The following is a 15,519-nucleotide window of genomic DNA, read 5'->3' as shown; positions in this document are numbered from 1 at the left end:
GTAGATATCATCGATAAAATTGAAAAATTTCCATCTCGAATCCCTCCGCTTTGTCTTACAAAAAGGATATCCGCTTTTAATCATTTCTAATGCACCACTTCCTCCATGTTTTTTTTTTTTTTTCCAGGGCAATAAAAATAAGCTGTTGACCACGGGCATTTAGCGAGCTTCGCACGCCACTGGGATACTCCATAAATCAAAGGGTGGATTGTTTCTAGCCTTTAGTGGCGCTATTCGGCTCGCTTTCACTCCAATGACATTTGAGAAAAAAAGCAAATGATGAATGAGCATTACTGTGATTGGCTGTATGTGTGTGGCGAGCTGGGATCTATTGATAGTCTAATGAGGGTTGGGGGGGGGGGGGGGGGTGGACGCGTGCCTACTACGCTGACCGGCTTCCTTAAAACAAAAAGAGCAAAACACAAGATGTCTCAAGTGAGGCAAAATGGTGGCGTTTGGGTGGCTAACCTAAATACAGTCACAAGGACTGGCCTATATTTACAAGGCAAACTCTTAACATGTGTTCCATTGTATTATTTATTCCCCGCAATCTGCTGTTTGTCATTTCTCTTGGCTGCGCTGCTTCAGCAGCTTCCACCATTTATATGCACATGTGGTGTCACTTTCATGCACGCACACATGCACCTTATAAATTCTGCACAGTGCAGGAAAGCTGCTAAATACATATTTTGCACTACATGATATGTATATCATATTCACACAGTTTCTTCCACTCCATCTACTCCATAATGTGCTCAAAATGTAAGTCTATTCATTTTTTAGTGGTTCATTATTATTGCTCTCATTGTTCTTACTGTTTTTTTGTTTTTGTTTTATCGCCTACTTTATTATTTGCTCGATTGTAGTCTGCTCGGGGAAGTGAATGAAGAATTTTTTTGTGTAGTATTACTATGCATATGACAATTAAACTCTTGAATCTTGAACTTGCTGTGTTAGTTTGCAGAAATAATCATCCCCAAACTAAAGCTTGGAGGCAGGCTTTAAGGAACACGTTTCGAGGCTTTTTATGCCATTTTTAGAGGCAACTTCACCATACTGGAAAAAAAAAAAAAATCAATGTTGCCACGCACATTAAAAAAATCCCTTTTGCAACCCTAACGTGCGCAGAGCGAATACGCATATTGTCCGAGGGCTTTATACTGATATCGATCGGCGGTGCCTGATGCGTATCTCCAAGGCGGGGGGGAGCGTGTGTGTGTCTTTTCGTCAGCTGAGCAGATGGACAATGCAGCCGCTCTGTTGTCATAGGTGGGACTTGCAAGGAGTGTGACACGAGCGTGCCATGGGGCATGGGAACCCGATAGGAGTCATGTCATCCCCCCGCGGACCTCCCATTAGAGAGGCCAGCATCTGCCTCATCTATGGCAGCTTGAAAACCTTCTCCCTGAGGATCGATGACGGAAAAGGGGGAGTGCGGCAAAACCTGACTCGATCGGGCTCTCCGGGGAAAAGTCGGCCCGCCGTGGCCACCGCCGCCGTCCTCGCTCGCTGTCTGATGTTGAGACAATAGTTGGTGTGCTTTGGGTGTCTCCTGTGAGTAGTCTACATTTCATTTGGTTGATTGCTGGATCTCATTAAGATGCTCGACGATTAAGCAAAATAAAAAGACAAAATCCAAGAGGCCCGTGAAGACCCAATGAGCAGATTTATGAGTTGCCTCAGAGACCGCCAAGGTAATGGGTAAACTACGGCCCGTCTGATCTTTGATTTTTACGTCAAAAGCATTTCGTATCAAGATTCAAAAATCAAGAGTTTCAAGGAAAGCGTTGAAGCAGACAATAAGGAGCTGAAATTTCACCCAAATTGTTACAATATGTCAAAGCTACCTTACCCAAAATACTATGGGAAACATGTGGAGGAAAATGACCCAAATATGGTCAAAATATTGCACAAAGGTTAGCTTTATTTTGTTCATTTAATTTTCCGTTGTTGTCCTTTCAAAAAAAGAGTTAAATACACGTGACCCCAATAACACTGTTGTCATGCATTTGTTAATTTCCTATTGAAAATTGGATGATCTTTTTTCCATTTTTTCATGTAAAGAACACACTAGTTAAACCAAGAATAAATGAATAAATACAACCAGAAATAACCAGTAGAGGGGAATTCCCCAATCAAAATGTGCTTGTTCTTTTCAAGGGCTACAATGAAGTGTCAAAAAAAATGAAACAGATTAATAAATACTAGTAATAAAGAGTGGGTAGAGGAAGTGAACTGTTTGACAATAAGCAGCAGATGTATGATTAGTCTTTTGAGACATGGCCACCCCCCACTCCTCAGTCCTACCTTTTCGTCATCCCCAGCCCAGACACTCCTGCAGCAGCTTCTGCAGCAGATGGGAGATGAAAGGAGGAGCTGGGAGGATGGAAGGCACGCAAACAGCAGGCGCAACAACTGAAAAAAAAAAAGAAAAGGGCACAGGGGGTCAACTGTGGTTATAGAAAGAGGGAGGACACTTGCACAAGGACAGATCGATATATATTTTTCGCCCCTTACGGGCCTCTCTAATTCCATGCCTCTTTGTGCCAAATGTCACCAAGTTCTTTCAGCTGAAAGGAAATACAGCGTTTTCAGACAGACTATTTGGTTTGGTCCTGATTTGGTTCATTGTGTTCTAAATGCGCATGTCTATCATTTCGTTTTCTGCTGATGCCTAAATCATCATTATTTTGATATGAACATAACATCACTATGACAATCAGATGCAAGACATGAATTTAAGAAGAAAAATACGGTTCAGCGCTGGATGTGTAGTTTGATCACATCTTTCGGGTGGACAAAAAGTACTTTTTAATTTGCAGAGGGGACATCGAGGACATAGCTGTTTTACAAGCACTCAGAGCGCATAATATCTTTTCACTGAGGTTTAAGTCCAGTGTTCAAGGGTTCCCCAAAGCTTATGCAAACGACCATTTCGCAAGCGAATACAGCTGGCGATTAAGCGCCCCGCCCAGCGAGACGCTTGCTGCGGAAGCGGCGGTACAGTGTTGAACTTCTGTTCAACTGCAGCACACGCACCAGGGCAGCTATGGCAGCTGTTTAACTAGGGAATTTGCAAGTTGAACGATGTCCAAGCCAACCAAAGGCACCCCACCACCACCCAAATAAATAAATAAAAATATGCAAAGGGTAGCCCAACAAATGGAGGCATATTACTTTAATGCACTTTTCAGAAGCAAAATGTAAACAAATAGACGATTGGAATATTTGACTTTGAGGCTGGTGAACTAATATTACATACGTTTCACTTTTTTTTCCACCGGCTATTAAAATAAATCGATTTCTAGTCCATTGAAGGGGGGAACAGAGCAGAACGTACTTTTGGACGACAGGAGTCACAAATAAGAATTGTGTCCAGACCGGTGCACATCTGCTGTTGGATTTTCTCGTTGAGGTCATTTACATTTTAAAAGATGTTGAAACACCTGCACAACTACCAAACTTTGGTGAAATTGACTCACTGGCAAAGCAAAACAAAGCAAAGTCCCCGTTCTTCTGTTGGCTGTTCTATTAATGGCGACCACAGCGTCCTCTGGTGGAAGTAGAATTGACAGCAAGGCTATGACTACTTGGCTGATTTGACACTTGGGGGAGGACCCAACTCGTTTCATTGAACTTGTTTCACCCAACCTGCGCCCTCTAGCGGATTTACGACGGAATCGGTAGCAAGGATTCTCCTGACTGCAAGCAATCGTTATTAAAAAAACGCACCTTCCATTTTCTAAGTCTCGTGAACAAAAAAAAAACCAAAACTGAATTAAGTATGGAATTATGCCAAATGGTAAAAACACGCCATAATATTTACAGATAGTTTATTCATTGTTTAAAAGATGTTTCTTTAATGGATATTCTAATATATAATGCAGTAAAAGATGTAAAAATAAAAAGGAAATAATAGCTTTAGGATATTTAGACCATATAATGGCCAGGTGCTGAAAACTACTCAAGGTTACAGTACGGGTGACACTCTATACACAGACGCGCAGGAACACTTCTGGACAGGACGCGCTGAATTTGACGCAATTCATATTCGATGACCGACTCTTGAATTTCAGCAATAAAACTAGGAAAGGGTTTCAAAACCGGTACATGCTTTACAATGCAGCGACAGAGGTGTCACTCTCAGTAGCAAAGGAAAGGAAAAAAACAAAACAAGAGTTCCATCCAACCCCTTCGACAGGCTTTCATAACAACACAATCGCTACCCATAATGGAATATCAGTACTGTAATAAATACAGTAGCCAGTGTAAAATCCAAAGGAAATTGAAGGTTTCTGTGGCTGAAGGCCATGTATAAAGTCAGAGATAATTCTGGCAACTTGATGCTATAACGCCGGCCGTCCGTTTAGTTTGTCATGCATGAGAGTGATGGCGTTGCCCGTAAAGTCTCGAAGAACCTGGACGGTTTCTCGCTGGAGCTGCAGGGACTCACGCACAAATTCCTGCTGCGTTTCCGCTAGCTGCTGCACCGACTCGGATAGAAGCTCCAAAGAGCGGGAAACAGTTTCCAGCAGGACGTTGGTGGCGTGCTGCTCCTGGAGGCTGAGCGAGGCGTTTTGGAGCATGCTCTCCCTGGCGTTTGTGCTGCCCTGACCGCTGATGGGAAGTGAGTACGCTGAGGTTGAAGTACCGGAAGAAGTTTGAGGTTCTTCTTGTTTCTGGAGGCCGTTGTTTCCTTGGTGATCGGCTTTTAGTTTAGTTGCCTGACTTGAGGGCAGCGCGTCATCTTTCAGGTCCTGATCCCAGTCTGCAAAAGAAACGGGCGCCTTGAGCCGAAGAAAAGCAAACGGACGGACTTACGTCCAAACCCGGATCGCTACAACTCACCTTCTGAAGCGGGTATTTCGTATTGCATGTCAAAGGCAGCATGTGACGAGTCCCCTGAAACAACGAAAACATCATTGCGGAATAAAAGACGCATAATTTCACGCACTAATCAAATATAGCGTATTATACAGCCATGGCTTAGGTTTGTAAAACGATATGCCGGAAATTTCTCTCGCAGAAACTAGACCTCAAACCAGATATACTTTAGCCTGACCTAAAGATGTCCAACTGTTCAGATTTCAAAGAATATCATTTAAGCAGAGGTGGGGAGGCCGCTGGTACTGATGGACCATGACGGACGTTTTACAGACGACTTGCCGAATGAAGAAAACATTTTAAAACATGACTGAGGAAACAGTGGATTTCGTCTATATTTTAATCCATCAAAAGCAATGTTTAGAATGAAGTATTAAGAGATTTGTGTGTTGTCTTTTTAAATAGGATTTGAATGAATAAATCGCTTGCACGCGGTTGAGTAAAGCATGATGGGATGCCTGGGATGTGATGGAATTCAAGTAACCACTGGGCACATTGTTAAGTGACAAACTCGCTGTGATGTTGCATGCACACAATACACAATGTGTTGTGGGTTTGGTGTGTTTTTTCATAGGTTTGTCTACCTTATTAACTGTAAGGTTTTTTTTAATTTTTTGGCTTAATTTTTTGAACGTAAACAAAACAAAACCTTTGCATTTTATAGGGGTGAGTTGGAGCATTTATTTTCCAATTTTTCTATTCATTTTAAGAAAATATTGCTTCTGTGCTGTTAGTAGTTAAGTAAGTTTTTGAAGTATAAAATCTAACTGATGATTAAAGACGTGATAAAAATTGATTTTTACACGAGTCTTAAGTGATTCAATCCCAAGATCCTTTTTTTTTTGGGCAAATATTTTGAGACTCTCCTTTATCCTAATATTTGAAAATAAAATCTGTAAATTAGTACCTGGGATTAAACATCTGGGCTCTATAAAGACGTATTAATACGTCTTTGGCATTGAATGAGCTAACATAAGTTAAGTAGCTCCCGTCTATTTTGTACACATACTTTTCAAACAATTTCTTACATCCCTAAAATGTGAGGACAGTTCCAAAAGAAGTAGTTTGAGGAGATGGCTCCTCTTAGCTACCTGACTGTGCAAATCCGCTTGAAGAGTACGCCGTCGGCGGAGGCCTCGATAACTCGTCAGCGCCATTGGGCGAATTCTGCATTCCGACCATGTCGTCCTCGTCCATTTCTTCAACATCGTCATCATCGCAAAGGGGGCCTAAGTCACTATTGAACTGGTCTTGCTGATCCATCTCCAGAATCTGGAGCACTACTTTCTCCGTTTGATTAAGGTCTTTCGATAGACGAGAGTTGAGTCCCCGGTTGGGCACCTTGCCCGACCGCATGGCGGCCACTTTCCGCTTGGTGTCACACTTCAGGTCCGACCATTTCTTAACCACCTCAATGACCTCTCGCTGACACTCGCCGATCTCGTTGACACGGGCTGTAATTTCAGCCCATGCGCGCTTCTTCACGTCTGTCTGCACACCGCGGTTGAATTTTCCTTACAAGAAAAAAAAAGATGAGTTAAAAACTGCCGTCTTCATTTAATCCGACAAAAGCAATGTTTAGAACGAAGTCTTAAGATATTTTAATGTTCTTTTGCTTTTTTAATATGATTTGAACGAATAAACCGCTTGCACGTGGTTGAGCAAAGTATTATTGGATTGGATTTTCCTTACAAAAAACAGACACACAACAAGCAAAAACATTAGTTCAAAACTTTCAGATCTAAGACATCTGATGTTCAATACTGAGAAATAACACTGGATTGTGACTATATTTGATCTACCACTGATTACAGAAATGGGCAGTTAGATCAGAAGTATCCAGAATTAAATATTGATGTTTTTTTTTTACATTTTTTAATTGGATACATTGGTCCACAATATCAAAATATCGAGACACATACCCACAACTATAGAGCGATGTTTCCTCACTTCATCTAAAAGTATATGGACCTCACTGAAAGTGAAACGAGCTTTTCTTTTCTTGAAGCGTATAACACTGTCATGGTTGAAGAGCAATGTTGAAGACATCCTCCAGAAAACAGCGTCAGTGGCTCTTCAGCTGCTTCGTACTCACCGCTCAGCCCCAAAGACGAATCTGTCCACAAAAAAAAATGAAAAAAATCTGTCGTGATTACAATGAAATTGTTCTATTATAAATAAAAGTGCAGCAACTGAACCAAGGGGTTAAAATGACATGTTACATTGTCGCAAGGTGAGATTAAACACCCACGCGTTCCAGGCGAGCACCCCGAAAAAAATGATTTATTCAACCCACATTTCAGGTCACGTTTAAATGACATATTTAGTGCATTTTGGCATTGCCCACGAAAACCCAACGAACAATGCAAGTGTCCACACTTGCAGAAGCCTAGCACAAATGGATGCAATACTTGTAATCGCATGAGCAAACACACCATCATACTTAACACTGACCTCATCTAAACATATGTATTTACGCGACAATATTTTCCAAACGCACTTGCCTAGATATATGATTTGGTAACGTCGGCTTGTTCTCCAAAGCAATGATAGCTAATGCTAACTTTGCCTCAGGTTCGCAGCTAAATGATGCAGTTGAATATAACCTCACCTCGTGCACTCTGTCAACTGTGGATGTGCGTGTTTATTTTGTACACGGCAGCAACATAATGTAGCGACACTTATAAAGGCAAATGGTCAGACGTTGTTTGATAGTCCTGCCTTTGAGGCAGCATTGATACTGAAGCACAACTGTGCTTTCTCTGCAGCAAGACAGCAAGGGCTAATGCTAGTGCTAAGCTAATAAAGCGCAGTATTAACACATGCTGGCTATTGGACGGCGGGTCAGCATCAATACCGCACCCAGGAAATTACAAACTCACCTGAAAGTCCCAAAATTGATATTTGTTCTTGGAGTATTTATGTAAACGTCCTTATCAACAAGCTAGCTACTAGCTAGTATAAAGCTAGCGTGAATGCAACCAATATCCGGTGACTAGTTCACGTGAGGGAGTTTTACTGAAAGAGCGACTCTCCGTTAATACTAAATAACATTTTGTGTGTATTCCACGAATTCTGTTGTCTTATTTATGTACGAAATACTACAGGGTAAGAGTTTGGATTTGATACGAATTTTCTGGGCATACGTGTATTCGTTTGTAAAATGTGCTCTTATTTTGAATCGTTTTTTCCGACAGAGAAAGACAGCATATTGAAAACGTTGAATCAAAAATGCGATTTGGATTTTAAATGAGTGTAGCGAATCAAATATTGTTTAAAAAATATATAAAATATGCGTTGAATTAGGTTGGATACATATATCTTTGAATGACATGCAACATTTACAGTTAAAGAAAAAAAAAAGGGAAAATCTTTGCAAGATCCATCCTTGCGAACTGAATTGTTCCACTTAACCTTTTCAGGCTCAATTAAGTTTCTTTTTTTTTCAAACTTTAAAAAAAAGCCTCAATCAATCTTAATGTGGAATACCTAGGGGACTCTCATATTATTGTTGCAAATCTGCCAACGGCCTGCCTGGAGTAGGTTAAAACTGCTTGAATGTGTAAAACTCCATTTATCAAGATACGTATCAAATAAGCTTTTATTGGAAAGACGTATGAAATAAAACGTGTGAATGTGCGCTCTTCTGAATATTAATTGTTAATGGCTGTGAGCAAGATTTAATCTGCCTGGAGTAAATGCTGAAAAGGCATGTTTGAATCTCTTAAATGTTGCTAATTCATGAATTTGGCTTTCGATTCATCATAACATTTTGAACGTACCTCCTTTATTTCAAAAACAGCACAATCGTCGATTGCATCGAGCACTTAAGAGTGGTTATACAATGACAAACACTTTGAAAAAGGCACCTCCATTATTGCCTGCATGCATTAGTAGCATACACATCTGTTATATTGTTTATTAATTCACACAATATGCTGGGTCAGGCATATCCACAGAATGCAGTTGTAACAAATAGTAAACATAAAAAGAAAGTATGGGCAAGTAGAACTATTACTTAAAATAAAAATGACATCATAGATATGAGCCTGTCGAAACTAAACATTGTCTCCGTATGGTAAAACATGCAATAATCACAGGGGACATAATATTTTGTTTGAAATGATTTACAATAAGATTCTTAATCTCATCCTGACTTTGAAAATTTGAAAACGAAATGTTTTGCCAACTGAAATGTCTTCGATTCAGCCTAACTACTTTACATTTTACGTGGTCTGTGATTTCATTTGGGCTTGAGTGCAGCTCACAAGCAAATGTGAAAACCAGCATTACCTAACCACACAAACTCAGCATGCAAAAAAAGTGAACATTGTCAGTGAATGTGTGTGCTTTTCTTGGTTGATACAGCATTGTTTTTACCCTACGAGTGATTTGGCACAGTCAACAATCCTGTAACGGTCTTGTGATCAGGCACAGCTTTGAAAGTAACATTTGCAGGTGAATTAAAACAAAACAAAACAGGAAGTTGTTGAAAAGTGGCCAGAAATATGCATAGAACACCTAAACAAAGTGAGTGCAAGTAAAATATCCTCCGGGCTCAAGAATACATGGTCAATTGAAGCCACTGAAAAGACACAAAGCACAGTGACAGTTTATGATCCAAGCCATTGAAAGAAACAGCACTTTGTCGCATTGATGTCAAACAAGATGCGCGACGTGATTACCTCCTGAACGTTGACCTTGATAGTCCCATTGTTGTCTTTATCCAGCGTTTTAAAGGCACCTGAACAAGAGCATTCGCATCAATGTTAAGAGTGCGAGTGCCTCAGCATCGCGATGCACCGTTGGCGGAGGGGACGTTTTCAACTTACGGCACATGGCATCCAGCCTTACGAGGCAGCCGATGTAGTTGTCAAAGTCCATGTTGCCACTCTCATCGCTATACCTGCGAATGATCATCTGGAACAGCTGCTCGCTGAGAGGAAAACCTGCCGAAGATTTCCACAGTCGTGTTCATCTTAATCAAACGAAACCCCTTTTGGCATTGGAAAAGAAATTCAAGCGTAATATAACACAGGTAGGCATTACATAAAATAGATGGGGGGGGGGGGGGGGGGGGGGGGGTAGGTTATTTATCTGAACTGTTTTTGTTGCAATGGTTGCCAGAAATGTTGCCATATCTGTGGTTTCACGTTGCTGCCTGCTGGACTTCGGAAATGTATACATCAGTGTGCATTGGTATTTCAAATAAAAAAAGTTTGAAGTGTTTTACCATATGCTCACTAGCAATGCAAAGAAGACATTTTGGGCGATATTTAGACGACGAAATGGCAAGGCAGGCAAAACAACAAATAGCAGCAAGAACTCACCAGCTGCTCTGAAAGCATTGGGCAATTCATCCGCCCCAATAACACCGGAGCCGTCTGAATCGTAGGACTTGTACACTCCCTAAAGGAAGATATAAACTTTGTTCAACACGCATTCGGGACCAGGATGCGAAATTTTAGCGTACTCGGGTATAGAATTCAGGGATCTAAATTACATATGTATATAAATAAATTCAATACAATGAATTTATAACTGAACTTTTTGAATTAGGATATATATACAGTATGTGTGATATGTTTCCAAAAATGAAAATTAAGATATGACTATATTCTAATTTTACACAAATTCCCTTTAAAATATGTATATTTCATGGAGGTAACTCAAAAATGAACGACACAAAGTTTATGTTACAAAGTTGAACTTCTAAAGCTTTGAGAAAAACGTGTTTAAAGTTTCTTACAAATCGAACCTTTTAGCTGCTGAAAAATGAAAGCTTGTTTTAGTGGAAATCTCAAAACGGACATTTCGTCAAAAACGCCTATTTTCCTCAACGACTCCCAACTAATCTCCGTGACATAAATCCCATCACATATAAACATGAAAACATTTCGCCTGATTCAAAAAGTGAAATCACAAATGAAATATGCTACTCGACAGCATTGCAATTCCCCAAAATACTCGGAGCGTGTCACCATTGTTGCGCGATACAAACAACATGGTTCTTTTCTTTTCTCTGACTCACTGGTGACGATTAACACTGACCACAGGAATGCAAGAGCACAGAAAGGCAACGCCCATGTAGAACAAAGCGTCAAGTCCGCAATACTTGCCTGCCATTTCTTTATGTTATTCCACAGATATTTGAATTCGTGGAAGCCAAGTTTCCCAGTGCTGTCACTCTGGAACATCATTAAGGTCCACAATTTTCATCAAGACCAAGCCAACGAGTCCAGGCGTATTCGCCTCAGGTGTATTTCAACTCCCCTCATTCAGCATGCACACCCAGTTCACCTTTTCTTTTCACGCGTTTATTAATCGAAAGCTGTTGCGGCCAACGCCCACAGGTCATTGGAAAAATCAACTTAAAGTGACAAAAGTCACTGACTACAACATTGATATTTTTTTCATATGCTGTCATTTTTAAAAATCTTGCAAGGGGAAATGATTGTTTTTTTGTTGTTGTTTTTCCCCTTTAAAACTTGCCAATTGTGCCTGTTTTGGATGAAAAAAATTCACCAATATTAGGGCACGATCATTTTTCTTTCTCCATTGATATATAGCATAGCATAGATAGTTCATATTGTGCAACATATCAGATCAAATCCGCCACGGTGAGAAAAGATACATCCATAACTGCCACCATGCTTCGGCAAGACTCAATACTGAAACCATCGGTCTTCAGGTCGCCATCTGAAATACACGTGCACAAGGAGATAGATATATTGGCCATAGGGTGGAAATGTCCTGCCAATACAGTTCGACGAAATAACTTACGTTTCCCGATGATTTTGTTCAGGATGTTCATGAGTTCAGCCGGACTCACTTCCATGTCCTGCGATATTTTTGAAAGCATTTTTATTTTACGCATTTCGCTACATACACGTTAAAACATTACACAGCATATCACAATTTGATCGTTTCATTCCATGCAAAGATAAAGAAGCCTAATTATAACGTGCATAATTCAACAGTGTCGCAAATATACTGTAATGGAGCGAGAATAATGCGCCGTTCACATTTTTGTTATTGTAATTTTACCCTGTGGTATACTCACATCTCCGGCGAGTTGCTGGAAAACTCTGCGGAACTGTTTCTCTTCGTCGCTTTCATGCTGCTCTACATATGCAAGAGGTCTGCGAGGTGGAGGCTTTGACAACATTCAAAACATCCTCGTTAGTCAAACTTAATGGTGCGGTGATGCGCACATTGAGTTAGATAGGAAATGCCTGTCACTCACGGGTTCGGAGGGTATGAACTGGGCTGGGTCGATATTCCTGAAAAAACACAAGTCCATTGAGAAGCTTTCAAAACAAACTGCATCTTTTGCCATTGGATGATTCTTTGAGCGGTATCTCACCCGATAACGTTAATTAGACCACCGATGAACTTGCGGGCAAACGACATCTTTAGTCAGCTGTGAAAATCAAACGTAACACAATTATTCAATGCAAGAACTGCTTGGATTTAGACGAGCATGATAAAATGCTACTCATTTTGTGGCACTTTCATCTGGGGTGCGCACATCTTTACTCTGTGCCTAGATTTTTGACAGAATTGGAATGAACGACCACAATTACAATATTGTGAGTGCCCGTCAGAAGCCGGTTTTACTGTTTGATTTCTTTCATGGATGCATTTTTGTCCCCTGTTGCAGATTGTTAATAAATTGTAGAACTTTATGTTTTTTTATTTTATTTTCCTTATGTTTATATGTATCAATATTTCAATTTTGTTATTATTTTTCCTGGTTTGTTTTCAATTTGGCTATTTCTTGTTTGTATATTTGCTGGGCCCAATTTCAGGGTTGTTTAGTTGGTTATGTGTATTATGACAGTTTTTTTTTGTTTGTTTGTTTTTTGGGGGGGTTATATGAATAAATAAATGACGCAACTTAAAAATGTCAAGTGAGGTTCCCCTTGGGGAAAAGTTTGGGAAACATTTTCAATTAACGAGTTACATTAAACTGGATTCATGTCATACTTTGGCAATACAATATGTAGGCAAGTACAATATTTTTCGACATGCAGTATAAACTCAATCTAAGTTTGGTCTTAAGTGACACGCCCACCAACGACGGTGTTAAAATGTTTCCGGGGTGTTAAAACGCCAACAGACGATTAACAAAGTTTATTTTGTTGATTCTCGCTTGGGATTTCCTAGTGAGCTAACCTAACATAACCCGTGCAACTAGGAGGAAGTCAACTGTCATTTATAATTAGCATTTGTTCCGTGACATTCGAAAACTAAACAACCAAAAAAAAAAAAAACGTAGCGTAGTTGTTGGATAGAATAAATTACGTTATGCCCACGATTGAAATATTTTCAGCAAAGCTGATTTGGGATGAAGCTTCGAGCCTACAGCAGCTACATTAGCCCGAGCTAGCTAATACAGTATCGGCTAACACGGGGCTAGCCAGCTAGCCGACTACGAGGGGCGCAACCTTCCTTTTAATTTAGCGAATTCTTATCCAGGCTAATATGGGTTGACAACTATAATATCAATGCGCAATGACTTACCGTAGGAGACAGCGTCACTCAAAGTTTTTATCAGGACAGTTGGTAAGTTCCGGAGCAGCTGGCACTCGGGTCTGTCAACAAAACACGCCCTGACTGCTGCTAGCAGGACGAGGGCATGTACTACATTACAAGTTGGATCCGTCCTTCTGCCAGAACCGCACCTCACATTTGCATGTTTATTGTTACATGGCTGCCACCTACTGGAGAGATGCTAAAACTGCAATGACCTCAGCAGAATCGTTCGTGCCAGGCATCCCAAGAATCTGACGGAACTGCAGCAATTTTGGAAGGAGGAATGATCCAAGATTGGTGCTGGGCGATGTGCCAAACTGATGTACAGCTTTAGGAAGCATTTAGTTGAAGTTATTGCTGCTAATCGGGGAGAAAGCAGCTATTAAACGTGACGGTTCGGTTACTCATTCATTCCCCCTCTGACAAAGCTTGTTTGCATGTCATCATCATTAAAAATATATTTTTTAAAACTATCTGGGTGTTTTTAATTTACGCATGCACTGATTTTTAATCTGCGTGATTACTTTTATGCAGAGATGTGAGTAATACCAAAAGGTTCAATTATTACTGCCACCTTTGCACTGTACTGAAAATAATTTTTCATCTACATGTGAAATCCTCTGTGTTGATCGTTACTTCTTAATCCTGAGCAACTGCAACGTCAATTTCAGTTCACTGCAAGTGGCAAAATGGCCACCCACTGAAATGGATAAAAACGGGAGGATTTTGCTGCAAGAATAAATAATTAGTTACTGATCGACCAATTAACTGTTACACTTCTAGTGTTTTTGTCAATGTGCACGTATTTTCCCGGTCCCCGGTCCCGGTGGTTTCACTTTGTGCCACACTTGTGCCAGACCAAGTCAATAATTTTAATCTCAGCGAGTGTTTTCTTTTTCAGCGTGTTTAAAGATGAAATATAAATTCGGTATGAATGCAAACTTGAAAATAATCCGTTTTGCCGTGGACAGTATGGTAAAGAAATACAAAGAAACGTGCCGTTAGGAAATTTCCCTGTCTACCCCCCTGGCTCTTTAGTCTTTTAACAAATCAATTAATTATCAACTCATTAACAGTGACACCTGCTCTGGCTCCATGATTGAACTTAATGACTATTTTCACAAGTAAGTGTGCACCGCATTGTACTTAAAAATCCATCCGCTTTGTGCACGAAATGTCCTCATTAGGCTCGTTGCAACTGAAGCCAATTGACTGCGGGCGAGCATTCGCACCTTTGGGCAATTAAGCGCGTTGATTTGACCTATTATCATGCATGTTTGAAAATGAGGGACCGTCACAGACATTTCATGCTGCCCAGTGACAGTTCAAAATAACATGCTACAGTATATATATATACATATATACAGTAAATATTTTAAATATTGCATTTTAGTGTACTACTGAAGATTTGGCTGCGTATGATGCGCGATGCAGAAAGGGATATTTGTCCTTCAGGTCCCACTCCAGCTAAAATTACTCCATCCATGAAATAGAGGTATCCATGGTTACATCAGGAGCCATGTTAAAGGGTGCCTGAGTGTGAGTCTATTTTCAAGCACCCCCCCCCCCCCTTCCGCCCCCCCATTCATCATTTGAATACATCGCTCTGCCACCTCAAGGTTCTCTAAAGCTATGATTCGCTTTTCCAAATGAGATTTGCAGGGAACAATTTCAATAATTTTGATGATGACAGACTGCTTATTAAACATCTCTGAATTATGAATGCAAATATTACTCCGGCAATTACCTGCGTGACTTTGAAGGATTGAAAACGAGGAGCTTCAATATTTCAGGGGGATCGAGGCTGCGGGTTGAAACATTGTATAGTAGCATCCCAGTGCGACATATTTGCAGTCTTCAGAACAACCTGTTTCCTTGACAACGCAGTTTTATCATTCAAGCCCATTGCTACCTTGTCTCAAAGCAGGAATCAAATGTGGCTCGGATTTATGTTGCTGCATGGATTCACAACGCGGCTCGGGCTGGAGTGAACATATTGGCTGTATTGAGATGTATGGGAGAGAAAAAAAATCATATTTTCATTGCAGTCTGGAAAAGAATTCGACTTTTGTGTTGGTTATTGCAATATAACTACTG

At 40.4% G+C, this 15,519-nt stretch overlaps 2 protein-coding genes across 3 annotated transcripts; both read right to left on the bottom strand.

The window, feature by feature from the left end:
- Positions 1-3,816: 3,816 nt before the first annotated feature.
- Positions 3,817-7,905, bottom strand: LOC148408680 (uncharacterized). Of its 2 annotated transcripts, none has more exons than XM_088441052.1 (5): positions 7,767-7,905; positions 6,807-7,000; positions 5,976-6,398; positions 4,849-4,902; positions 3,817-4,768 (listed from the first exon to the last, which is right to left on the bottom strand). In XM_088441052.1, exons 2-5 carry the CDS (start codon positions 6,931-6,933, stop codon positions 4,347-4,349), a joined length of 1,026 nt encoding a protein of 341 aa, XP_088297178.1. In that variant the 5' UTR covers positions 6,934-7,000; positions 7,767-7,905; the 3' UTR covers positions 3,817-4,346. The 2 variants fall into 2 exon arrangements, with proteins under 2 accessions (XP_088297178.1, XP_088297179.1); XM_088441053.1 differs by lacking the exon at positions 7,767-7,905 and adding an exon at positions 7,496-7,642.
- A 744-nt stretch (positions 7,906-8,649) lies between these two features.
- LOC148408679 (calpain small subunit 1-like) lies at positions 8,650-13,581 on the bottom strand. The gene is made up of 11 exons (XM_088440415.1): positions 13,411-13,581; positions 12,251-12,307; positions 12,131-12,167; positions 11,948-12,040; positions 11,668-11,725; positions 11,519-11,583; positions 11,000-11,072; positions 10,215-10,289; positions 9,717-9,833; positions 9,570-9,628; positions 8,650-9,469 (listed from the first exon to the last, which is right to left on the bottom strand). Exons 2-11 carry the CDS (start codon positions 12,295-12,297, stop codon positions 9,443-9,445), a joined length of 651 nt encoding a protein of 216 aa, XP_088296541.1. The 5' UTR covers positions 12,298-12,307; positions 13,411-13,581; the 3' UTR covers positions 8,650-9,442.
- Positions 13,582-15,519: the final 1,938 nt, after the last annotated feature.

Source organism: Hippichthys cyanospilos, chromosome 18 (assembly GCF_059441005.1).
Source record: "Hippichthys cyanospilos isolate Australia breed blue-spotted pipefish chromosome 18, RoL_Hcya_1.0, whole genome shotgun sequence".
Taxonomy (NCBI): Eukaryota; Metazoa; Chordata; class Actinopteri; order Syngnathiformes; family Syngnathidae; genus Hippichthys; species Hippichthys cyanospilos.
Note: the sequence above shows the minus strand (reverse complement) of the source record. Positions and strands in the feature narration are given on the sequence as shown.

Excerpts from the sequence above, each read along its gene's own strand:
- LOC148408679 (XM_088440415.1), bottom strand. The coding sequence starts at position 12,297 with ATGTCGTTTGCCCGCAAGTTCATCGGTGGTCTAATTAACGTTATCGG. Across the intron at positions 12,168-12,250 it reads GGTCTAATTAACGTTATCGG|GAATATCGACCCAGCCCAGT; the intron begins GTGAGATACCGC and ends GTGTTTTTTCAG. Across the intron at positions 9,470-9,569 it reads TCAAGGTCAACGTTCAGGAG|TGGCTTCAATTGACCATGTA; the intron begins GTAATCACGTCG and ends GTGTCTTTTCAG.
- LOC148408680 (XM_088441052.1), bottom strand. The coding sequence starts at position 6,933 with ATGTCTTCAACATTGCTCTTCAACCATGACAGTGTTATACGCTTCAAG. Across the intron at positions 4,903-5,975 it reads AAGCGGATTTGCACAGTCAG|GGGACTCGTCACATGCTGCC; the intron begins GTAGCTAAGAGG and ends TCGTTGTTTCAG. Across the intron at positions 4,769-4,848 it reads CGAAATACCCGCTTCAGAAG|ACTGGGATCAGGACCTGAAA; the intron begins GTGAGTTGTAGC and ends TTTCTTTTGCAG.